This window comes from Hesperophylax consimilis, chromosome 15, assembly GCF_061612785.1.
Source record: "Hesperophylax consimilis isolate HC1 chromosome 15, BYU_Hcon_1.0, whole genome shotgun sequence".
Classification (NCBI taxonomy): Eukaryota; Metazoa; Arthropoda; class Insecta; order Trichoptera; family Limnephilidae; genus Hesperophylax; species Hesperophylax consimilis.
The window spans coordinates 18,461,437-18,474,346 of NC_142850.1; the positions used below are offsets into that span (position 1 = coordinate 18,461,437).

Consider the following 12,910-nt stretch of genomic DNA (forward strand, 5'->3'; position numbering starts at 1 on the left):
CATCATGATAATATATTCGCAAATTACTAAAAATTTATCAGGAAACCTGTCAATTCATTCGTAAGGCCTACAATCTCATTTTTAATCGTAATTATTTGATGATATTCTTAATAAATTGGCAATAGTCATTTCTCTCCGTGTAGAAGAAATTCAGAATGCGAGGTCGTAAGCCCGCACCGAAAGTTCCTCTTATCTCATCCTAATTATGTTTCATTCCTTTCAGGTCCTTAAGATGCTTCTTGTCGTCATAGTGACCTTCGCATTATCCTGGCTGCCGCTCTATGTTCTGTTCTGCATCATCAAGTTCAGCCTCGCATCAGAGCTAGAAAGCGCAAACGGAGTCATCGTCACAATGATTCCAGTAACCCAATGGCTCGGAGCATCCAACTCTTGCATTAACCCAATCATCTATGCCTTCTTCAATCGCAAATTCCGCGCGGGCTTCAGAGCCATCATGACTTCAAAATCGTGCTGCGGACCATTAAAATACGAAAAATATAACTCTTGTTACGCGTACTCTTATAAAGGAGAAGAAAATAAGATTAAGAACGTCAACATTGCAGCAATCAGAAGGGAGAGATTCACGCAGAGACATTTCTCAAGCCAGAGTGTGGATTCTGTAAAAACTGAGATGATCCGTTCCAGGAGTATGACGCTGCATAATAGGGATTCGTACCACGCAAGGCAGAGAAAAGAGTCTTTGGCTCTAGAAGAGTGCATTGAGGTTCCGATGAAGATTGTCGCGCAAGAATACGACGTGAAAGCTAACGGTGCAACCAAGGTCTAATGGTGTCTTTCATTTGTCTAATATATTGTTGAAAAGTTTTTCATGTCATAATAACGACGTAGACAGGTTAGAATGTTCATTTTAAGGAAATCAGTTACGTAATGACCACGCTAAGCGCGCTATATTTGCATGGCTTGGCCTATTTCAGCATTTGGCTCGCCATACATTCCGATTGGTGGTGTATAGCGATAAATACGCTGAAATAGGCCAAGCTATGATGCGTATAGCATAATGTGTCGCCTACCTAAATGTCCTTCATTTCGCATCGATTGTTTAAAATATATCAGGCCTAAATCATTGTTATTCCTATTTAGAAAAACAAATGCTTTGTATTAAACTACTGAATTAAGTTCCTGAAGACATTACTTCGTTTAGATAACTATCATTTTAGCAAAGTAGGGGTTCCTTCGACACCGCTGACTGTGAAAACAGTTGTTTTTTTCATTTGGTCCAACTATGGGTAACTATCCAATGTGACATGAATTGAATTTCATTTTTGTTTTCGGCAATGAATGAATGTAAATTTTGGAAGCCGAAATTAACCGACATCCAGTCGAAATAAAAGTCGCTGTGGATAACAATGCATGATATCAACTTATGGTATCAATCACCCACACACGCGTCGACATACAGGCATTTCTATGAAATCGGACGAAATTTCAGCAGTTAATATCATAAGTAAATGTAAGTCCTATATGATCGGCATTTGGCAAGGTCGGTAACGCGATTTACTCTCGCCCCGGGGAAGGAAGATTCAATCGTCAACCAAAAATTATAATAATAATAATAATTGGATAATTTGTAGAGCGCCGTTTTTGTGAAAAATCACCTCAAGGGCGCTGTACAATTTATTTCCTAGGATCTACATTTGTTATTTAGACCAACTGTGCCAGCACGAGGTTCGTCAGCCGTTCAGGCATGTGTCTGCCGCCAATATAGCGCTGACATGTGTCTGCTGCCAATAAAGAGCGCCGACACAACATCCTCACATAGACAACAAACCTTGGCAGATTATATTTGTATATCTTAAAGTATTAAATGACATTTAAAATAGATGTATCATAATAACAAAAAGATTTTTTTTACGGGGTGATGTTTTTTAAATAAATTAATAATATTAAATCATTAAAAATCAGTACAAAATTAACATTAAATGAAACATTTGTAAGTCGGTGGTGTATTAGAAAGAATTCCGTACCCATTCTACACGTTATTTTCCTACTCTGTGTTGTCTTACATCATATTTACAAAATATCAGCCTTAGACAACAGCTTGGGAAAAAATAAACAACAAATTTGACTTTTGCTGTGTTTTTGGTTCATTTTGCCAACATTTACAATGTTGACAAAAATATTGTTATTTTCATAAGGCGAAGTCACAGTCACACATTTTTTCCCATTTGTTTGACAATGGCAGCGGGATGGTGGTTTGTAAATATACTCATAAAAAGGTTTTGTATATTATAAAAAGTTTTTTTGTCAAGGAAATGTATTTGTTTGAGTTTGTATCCTTTGTAAATAAACACGAATCCAGATTTTCTTACCAAGACGAGAATGAGGCATATGAAATCTAAAAAAATACGTGTAAATATTCTTTGCATGTTGTCCTATTATATTTAGCTTGAATTCTGCATAATTGCGAACTTTCTAAATTAAATTGGAGTTTATAATAATTGATTTTTGATTAGCTGTAATTTCAAAGATTTCTATTTTTGGTAAGAGTTAATTTACAAATTAGATTTTAAAATCATTCAGGTATATTTCAATGTCTCAATCACCTGCAGGATGTTAATTAACTCGTTAGGATGAATTTAAGATTTGAGAAACTAAACAATTAAAGATTTTCACTCTACATTTTTCCACTCCGCAGGGGTAACCGGATAGGACGAAGATAAATACGCGTTTAACGTGAATCACCTTCACCGATAATATAAAGAAAGTGAGATATAGCATGAAAGCGTGCAAACTGTCGCTAAGCTACAAACAAACTGCACCGACTATCAAAGTGGCGGAACCAAAGATCTTTTCCTGTAGGTCTAGTGAAAGAGCCCGGTTATGCTTAGATGCGATTTGCAGTATTATTGGCGACACGCATTGTGTACCTGGTGTCATACTAATAATTATTCATGGCCACATCTTCTTTTATTTCTTTAATCTAATCTATTCTAATTTTTTCGATTCGCTCGGCGTAAATTTTATGTAAGAATTACCTATGTCTTTATGTATTTATCAAATGAAACAAAAGCTTAGTTTTAAATTCAAGATTTTCTGGAGCGGGAATCCAGAACTAGAGTGCCATAAAGGCAATATTTTCGTGGATAGTAGTTTTAAACTCTTCGGACCCTTATTTTAAGATTCCTCATACAAGAAACATATTTTGACATGACGGGTATAAATATGCGCACATTGCTTATATATACTATAAATAATATAATATATACCAAATGGAACCGAAATTTTGTGATGTCATGATTGCCTAACTATATCCACCTATGAAAAACTTTGAAAGACTATGGAATAAATTTTCAGAGTTTTTTATTGGTGTATAGTGTAATAAGTAGCCTCCGAATGATATTTTTACTGTCTATATATTGGCATATCTATGGTTTTTAGGACCAATTTGTTTCATACAAAAATCCCAAAGATATCGATCTAGTGAGTGGTTCCTGATAAAATATAAATTTTGAAAAATGTGCGTTAATATCTATAGTTTCAGATTAAACCACCTGCAAGCTTGCTGTCGTCAGAGTAGGCAGAGTTAACATCTGTGGTTTCAGATAAAACCACCTGCAAGCTTGCTGTCATCAGAGCAGGTAGAGTTAACATCTGTAGTTTCAGATTAAACCACCTGCAAGCTTGCTGTCGTCAGAGTAGGCAGAGTTAACATCTGTGGTTTCAGACAAAACCACCTGCAAGCATGCTGTCGTCAGAGTAGGCAGAGTTAACATCTGTAGTATCAGATTAAACCACCTGCAAGCTTGCTGTCGTCAGACTAGGCAGAGTTAACATCTGTGGTTTCAGATAAAAACCACCTGCAAGCTTGCATCAGAGTAGACAGAGTTAAAGCTTTTAAAAAGCTGTTCAAATTGACGACCAAAAGAAGTGTTATTTAATACTTTGCATCAATCGTTGAGGATTTGTAACAAAACTATTTGCACGCAGGCGTGTAAAGGTTTTCATTCTCTTCAACAGTTGACAATGCACATTATTATTTTTCTATTTTAACGTGTTTTTTCTATGAAAACATCGAATTTCTAAATAAATGTAATCACTCCAATTTGCCACCAAGTCTTTCTTCACCATTTATCACAAATGCAGTCAGATATTATAACTATTATAACTATCACCGAGAGTTTTTTCGTAAATACACTTTAATAAACTCCTCATTAAAAATCACAGCTTTTCCACTTTAAGCCTATTTTTTTAATGTCTAAGCTTATAAGATAACATTAACAAACAATGCAAGACAAAAAGCGTCTATAAAATAACAATTGCTTTCATTATTATCGAAGCACGATTTCTGGGTTATCCAACAATTCACGAAAAGTAAGTTGGATTAAGCTCGGAAGAAAAATAAGTATCTAGTATAACTAAAAGTGCGATAATGATCTCGTTTATTCGATCTACAATAAATTATTGTCACAAATAACTACAAATATAGCACGAAGAAAATTTAAATAAGGTACACTATTTTGATAAAGTAACATATGTAAAATTAGTATAAAATAATATAAGTTTAAAAAAAGAATAGCTATATTAATAATATATAGTACCTACCTTAAACTTTTGGCTGCTTAAACAAATAACATTTAGTGACACAAAACATAACGGCAACACAAATGTCTCCCACAAAACAACATATGACTAAAGCAGCGGTTACACTGGAACTGAATTTACGGATACGAATATTTGTGTATTAATTAGGTTATCTAGAAATTTCAAAAATATTAACTGTTTTATTTTGCCTCTGTTAGAAGTCAACTTGAGTAAAATTCTCCCGTCTAGAAACCACATTACATTATTCATGTACAAGCTATTGAAAATGGGTATTCCAGCAATTTTGTTGAACTACAACACTATTTTAAATGAAATGAATAAATGCTTGAATTTTCTGACAGAAGGATTTTTGTTGTTTCATAGAATTTGAACAATTAATCATATCAATAAATAATATCAAAATTCAAGGTTCATTTGCGAATACTGTGAATGTCCTATTCAAATTCTGTTATTATATAATTATAGGCCGGTTACTTTACAGAACTGACATACAAACAGAACGAGGAAATAACTTTCACAGAACTTGAAAATTAATTTTTAAATTTGAAGAATTATTTAAATTCTTTAATATTCCAGAATTGTTGCAATGATAAGCTTTCCGATGGTGATATTATTAAAATATTTGAAGTCGGATTTTATTTCAGAGCAGAAATTCTGGTACTAACTACCATATGTATTCCTCATTGCCCAAAATACTTATTGAGGGATATAATTATACCGAATCAGTGGACATCTTTAATTTATCGCTTAACAAATACAAAGGATTTTTGGTGAAGCAGTTTAATTATGTATAATAAATATGTACTTTATTAATGTATAATTTTTACTATTCATGTTTAAAATTCCCTAAAAAGGGCGTTAATAAAGTAATAAATACATAAACTTCACCAAGAGTTGAAATGCCAAAGTGATGCCGACATGTATTTCACAACTAAAAATAACTAACCTTTACTAACCGATGTGTGATAAAAAAGTTAACGGTGTGCGTTTATGTATTGTAGTGTGTAAAATAAATCATGTAAAATCAAATAACTTGAAAAAGCGAGCGTTTGAATGTATCTGTGCCTACAGATATATCGCTAGAACGCGTCAAACATAAACACCATAGATATCCAAATTAATAGACTTGCCCTAAAGTTAAATCTGGGTATCATTTCGACGAACTAGAGGCAAACCACGTGACTATATTTTTGCCACCAGTAGGGTTTGAGAATGCTTCGAATAAACTATTTGAAATCAGTTGTATATTGACCACAGAAGATTGCATATTGAAATAACCAGACCATGCGCAGAAAAGTAAAGTTTGCTAAGTAATGCAAAGGTGTCAGTGCTGTCCTTGTCATTGTTGGACGTTTCTGCGCAGTATGCGTAGCGTAGCGACGTTAAAATTGAATGAGGTGGGTAAATTATAACACTTTTGTAAAAGTGTCTAATTGAATAGTGTAACAAAATATTATATTTTGGAAACAAGCCAGACCTTTTGTTTACGTAGTAAGTTTTTGCGAAACCAGCAATTTGCGCACCATTGTAAAAATAACTAGTAATTCGTAAGCAGATTTTATTTTCATGGACCGAATGGTGATTTTCCCATACGTGTTGCCTGTATACTGTCTGATTCTTTTATTGACAGATTACTGAAAATGAGATGGTCATGCCGCCTCCCACCACGTTGGTTTGTTCCCCTCTCACTGATTGGCGCATCTATTAATTTGAATGTCTATGATAAACACAAATTTACCAACTAACTAAAAGAATTATTCAACGATTTTTTCGCTGTTGTCATTTTGTATTCCTAGACACGCTGAAGCGGAAAACAGCAGGCTGCCTCTGACTCAGCACATTCTATACAAAAAAAAATTTAATTATAATATAAAAAATAACTCTGTAAAAGTATAGTCCACAGTCCATTGGCATTCTACAAACGCTCAGTCAAGAATTCTACCTCTGTAATTTAAAAAAAACATATAGCGCTCGCTCGAAATACAGTGGTGAAAGTGTCCATGTATTTCTTCCGTGATAAAATATACGTAGGATATTACTTAAATATAGAATTTATTGTACACTCAAAGTAATTTTGTAATATGTATGAAATCATAGTTCTAAGACGCAAAAGAAGTCAAATGAACAGAAAAAATTCAGAAATTTTCTGAAGACAGAAATGTATATAATATGAGTGGACCCGTAAAGCCCTATTTATGGGGCAAAGAGATTGGACAATATCACGTGTGATTACAGAGCAAAGGAAAGCACTTCAATTGAGTATTTATAACCCAACTTTCGTGTCATTGTCTTGTTACTTGTAGCAAAACCCTTGTTTGGAGGATTTTTAATATTTGTTCTTCTTGGGAAAACAATAGAAATATTATTAAATCATCTGTGAACCTTTACCTATGGTGTTTTTCCTCTGAGAAAAATATATTTTCCCAATATAGGAATTATGCAGAGTGTGTACTTAACTTGTAATTTATTTTAACGAACATTTTTGATTGGGTCTACTAACCGAACGTTGGGTATTGAATCATAGTACCTATGTGCAAACATTAATTTAATTTTAAACAATCATTTCGAAGGTTTTGAAATTGAGAGTGAATCTTCTTTGATTTATTGTGGGAGTTGCTAATATAATAATTGTGCTATACCTAGTTGTATTGTGTTTGAATTTTAACCAATTTTTAGCCAGTATAGATTGATCAATAGTTTAATTATCGATATGGTTAATGTAATTTTAAAGCCAGTCAGTTGTACTTTTGCATTTTTGATGATTTTAACAATAACATAACTTAACCTAACCAGGTCTTTAACGTGCGTTAACCTAAACTAACCTAATCGAACCAAACCATTTTTATGCTCTAACTACGGATTTTCAAACTCTTAAACCAATTTAGTATAGTAATTAGTCTTAACAAATTTCAACTTTTTATGGTTTATCTAAGTAATCCGTAATTATTACATTACGGATACAAAAAATACAGAATAGTGTAAATATTTTTAAAAGACAAAATTCAATACGTAACAAAAAAATAAAAAATATGACTTATTTTTACAAAGTAATGTTTAATGCAAATTCAGATATTTTTAAAAGAAAAAACTGTTAACTATTCAATTTTTCGTACCTACATAATATTTAGTTTTATTACTATAGTTATTACTTCATTTAGAAAATGAATAATGTAACGAAAATAACATTTATTTTCTCCCACCGTAGGTACAAATAATAATTTATTTTTTAATAAATGTGTTAAAATGTCATTTTATTATGATAATGGAAACTTAAAAATTCATGTACTTTTTCAATGTTTTAAAATAAACATTTTTCATAAAGGCTGACTTTTATTCCATGACGTATTTTTTACTGGTTACCAACGTTCATATGGAGGAGGAAAACTGGCTTAGTTAAAAAAAAAACATTTAGATGCTATTTTTTTACCTATTATTATTTTTTTCTCTCTGATCAAACCTAGATTTTAAACAGCACAATATATATTGCAATGCTTACAATATAAGTCCTCAATAATAACCAGTTCTTTAATAAAACAATACTAAAACACTCCACCCACGAACAAAGGCCCTTAAGTACCTACTGTTAAATGCATTAAACTGTATAAATGTATTGTATCTACTTTGAAACATCCTGCTGATATTTCGATAATTCATAAACTAAAAAAAAACACGTAAGAGAATGGGTAAAATCTAAAGGTACACAGTTTTTCCAAAACTCACCCCAAATTAAACATTCCATAATTTAATAAAATAAAATACTTTTTGTTTTAAAACCACGAGTTTTTAATAATTTTTAGAACCGACCGGTTTCGCTTTACTCAATCATCTTCAGGGTACAAATTATTACTGTAATAATGTGTACAGTCATAATTTGTACCCTGAAGATGTTTGAGTAAAGCGAAACCGGTCGGTTCTAAAAATTATTAAAAACCCGTGGTTTTAAAACAAAAAGTATATTACTTTATTTTATTAAATATGTCAAACCACAAAGTGATTGCTTTCTACAATAATATAACATAATTTAATTAGCATGTTCTATTAAATAGATTATTGTTGTATTATTATTTGATGTTTTTAAATACTTGATTTAATTATCGTCTGCTTTATATTGTTTTATTCTCTTTTCATCTTAACTGAATCAATAATATTCTTCACGACTTTATCACTTAAGTGTTACTACATTATGTCTACGCAATATTGTGATGTATTTTAAATGCTACTAACCTAATATGTATAAAATACTTGAGAATTTCAAGGAAGAGTCTTTGTTTTTACTTATGATGGCATAACAACAGTTTACCTAAAGCGTGCGAACACCTCAGCACAGGTTTTTTTAGTGAGATGTTCACAAAATACTACTACTTACCCATATAGATTCTGATTATTAACATTTTTTGTAATACTTTTTTGTATTGTACAAACTTTAAGTCCCGATAAACTACTTTTTAGCAGTTTGTCTAACGGGTACTGTCTAACTGATAATTATTATGTAAACTCTATGTAAGAGAATAGAAATAAATAAATGAAAAATAAATCCTTCGTAGGTCGTGTTGGAACTGATCTTAGAAACAGGGCGGCTCGTGACTTTTGGGCATAGGTACTAGAGTGCTAATATTACAAAAAATGGAATTATTGATGTTGTTGTAGCTTAAAGAGTTTTTTTTTTTTTAATTTCCAAAATTAATTTTTTTGTTTGAAGATTTTCAGGAAATTGAAAAATGAAATTTACTAAAAATCTTCATATAAAATATCACGAACACGTGTTCCGATATATTAAGAATTTACTAAAAGTTTTTTAGAAAATGGCCTGTAATCTCATTTTTAGCAGGAAAAAAACAAATAATTTATAAAAAAAAATATTAAAATTTAAAAAAAAAGGCAGTAATTTTGCAACTACGTTTAAATAATAAATAAAATTAACGTATACTTACAATAATAATATATATTGGCCGAATAGTGTGGTTAATGTTTAACGCGACGCTCGTTATAATCTACGTGTTCATAGATTACGTTAATTAATTTATTTTATTAAAATACGCCCGTTGTTAGGTATTGCTTTACTATTGTAATACAAATTATTTGTTTGCGCCCGTAAATACGCAATACGAATATGAATAAATAGTTTTGTCCGTAAAAAAAAACTCAGCTCTTTCAAGAAAGGCATACAAATATAATATTTGAATAAACAGTACAATCTTTGTATTTGTATGCCTTTTACGAAAGAATTGAGTTTTCAAGCGGTTTTTTTAATAAAATAAATTAATTAACGCCATCTACACGCGTAGATTTTAACGAGCGTCGGGTTTACCCTTAAGGATGAGCTTAAAATAATTAATAATCTGCTTTTTCGTAGATGGCGCTAATTTCATTATTTCACTTTAACATTTTACAAGTTATGCTTTTATAATATTGACGAATTATTTGTTTGCGCCCGTACATACTCAATATGAATATGAATAAATAGTATACATTTTGTAAGGACAAAACGATTTATTCATATTCATATATGTAATTAATGTATGGGTGCAAAAAACAAATAATTCATCTTAATATTGTAAAGCATATCTTGCAAAAAGAATTTGGGTGAGTGCACCGGTAAAAGCACCTTTGATCCAAATTTTTACTTTTTTACTATGAATTTTATTCTGATTTTTTTTAATGCATTTAAAAAAAGGATTTATTGTTTTATAGTCAAAAAGTTGGTTTGACTTAAAAATATTCCATTAACTTTCACGTGGTGATAGTAAACTTTCATATTTTGCTCTATCGAAAAATATCACACCAAAGGGAAAATTTAATTTTACTTTCGAAATCGAAATCTACGGCCCTTGGTCCTTGAACCTTCAATGGCCAAAGTCTGGGGAGGATATGTGATAATGTACGATTTTGTTATGGAGATTTCAGATATTTTCGGTTGTTTGGGCAAAGTCCCAAGTAATCGACGATGATTTGTTGGGCGTGAGGACATTATCATATGAATTGTCATGTTTCTTTGTACAAAGAATCTTATTATAATTTTTATTTGTATGTTTCATAAAATTAGAGTGGAAATTCATATTATTGAAAGAAAAACCGATACTCAACTTAATATAACATACCTACTCGGAGTCGATACATACTAATTATAAGATTCGGGATGATTCGTTGTTATTTTTTCTGTGTTTGTGAAAACGCTAATATCTTTGATATATGACATGAGTATATATAATCTACAACGTGGTATTAACATAATATTCTTTACTTGCGAAATTTTCGGTAAACGCCGTATTGTATTAAATCTCTAGCATTACACGGAGAAAAATGATAATTGCCAACTTATTAAGAATTCAAATTATTCGTAATCAGATTAAATATGGGATTTCAGGCTCTTAAGAATAAATTTCTATTTTTCCTGATTCACTTTTAGTAAAAAACGAATGTATAATCACGACGTCGGAACATGTTATCATAAAAATTCCAATATTTTCGTATTTCGTCAATATATAATATCACGAACACGTGTTCCGATATATTAAGAATTTACTTTAAGTTTTTTTTAGAAAATGGCCTGTAATCTCATTTTTAACCGGAAAACCAATTATTTATAAAAAAAATTATTAAAAAATAAAAAATAAATTGTTTCTCATTTCGTTAATATATAGTATCGGGACAAATGCAGGTGCATGAACACTTATTATGATACAAATATTAGTAATGTACTAAAACTTAACAGGAAACGGCGTGCAATCCCGTTTTTAACTGGATTTTAATAAATCAGCTCCACTCATTTTTCTCCGTGAGCTGGCAATTAAAGTTAAAGAGAAAGGATTTAAGAAATATGTAAAAGTCATTAAGTAGAAAAAAATAAACAAAAAAACAATGACATGAATGCATTTTTCTACATAAATTTTATATACTGTACGTTCTATTGCCCTAACATTTATCTAAATACCTAGTATAAAATAAATTAGCTACCCACGTCTATCTGTTTGTGTGCTAAGTTCTTCTAAATTACGCAATGGATTTTGAAAGGGTGTTCACTATCATTTAGAAAATTTCTTCCGTAAGGTTTATATATACATACAATACATGCATATTACATTTATAGAAAGTAGAGAAAAGTTGATGTTTTGTAATCATGTCGTAAAAATATATTACATTGCTAACGCTGCCTTAACCATATGAGATACATCACAATAATGTACTACGAAATTATACATCTTAAGTATGTAAGGCCTACAGAAAAGTTCGTGATGGTATATGTCTATCAACTAAGGATAACCCCCGACAATGCCGGGTTTACGTCAGTTAGTTATCGTATAAAAGCATGACATTTATTTTTATTAGTAGTATAACTTAGGGCAGCATATTTTGTGCAAAAAGGCAGCTGAAAGGCCTAAAGTGGCCACAATGAAGGCTATGCCTACTCCTCGGATAAATAGCTTCATAGCTAGGACTTATTTTTTGAAGTATCTTAATAATGTGGGGACCCAGGGTTTGTTTGTAGGCACTTTTTTATGGCGTAGAAGGTACAAATTGTCCATGGATACTTAAAAACTATATATAAACTATTTTAATGGCCACTTCACGTCGTCACAAATCTAACAGATTTAGAGATTTCTGATAATTTTATGGGAGCACAAAGGACCCTCGTTCCAAAATAAAGCGCTAATTTAAATAATTTTCCAAAGAATAATTTATTGTAGTGTTGAAATTTTTGCTTTTGTTGTAATGGAGGACTTAGCCAGCCGAGGAATTGAACACACTACGCCTGGGTGGGACCCAAACGCGATGTCAACTCGGCCACCGACCGGTCAAAGGAAACGTCCAACCAGCTATTGCATTTCAAAATATATTGTGTTTGTGCTTCACTACTAATTGTGTAAAATTTTTCTAACTTTAATCCTTATAATTACATTACAAATGTTTCTTATTTTATACAAAAATGTCGAAGCACATGATGTGTATATAATTTATTGGAAGTAGTTTTTGCATTAACTTCATTTATGTAATTTTATTGAAGAAAAACAAACACCCACCTTTTAAATTTTGACCCTCATTGAAGATACGTTATTTCACTCCACCATACTGTACCCAAAGGCGTATTGGAACATGAGCACTTCCATCCTACCTTATTCGCATAAAACATTATAAATTGTCCCTTTAAAAAATATGCGCAAAGTTCTGAATACGAACCGCAGCGCATCGCCGCGCGCGCCCCACTGCCATACTTATAGCTTATTAAAAACAGGAACAGTGTGGTAAATGACGCACTACAAATCATATTCAAATGTTGACTGTATTTTACACAAAAAAATGCACATGTGTGCGCAGTGCGCATTCAAGAGTAGTCTCGTTTGTGTTAGTG

General features: G+C 31.6%; 1 protein-coding gene across 1 annotated transcript in view; it reads left to right on the forward strand.

Annotated features, from left to right (window-relative positions):
• LOC149417415 (neuropeptide SIFamide receptor-like) overlaps nt 1-787 on the forward strand; it is a 189,201-nt gene extending 188,414 nt beyond the window's left edge. Inside the window, exon 4 of the mRNA XM_089640014.1 lies at nt 224-787. Coding sequence (XP_089496140.1) covers nt 224-787 — 564 coding nt within the window. The remainder of the gene's footprint in view (nt 1-223) is intronic.
• The last annotated feature ends 12,123 nt before the right edge of the window (nt 788-12,910 follow it).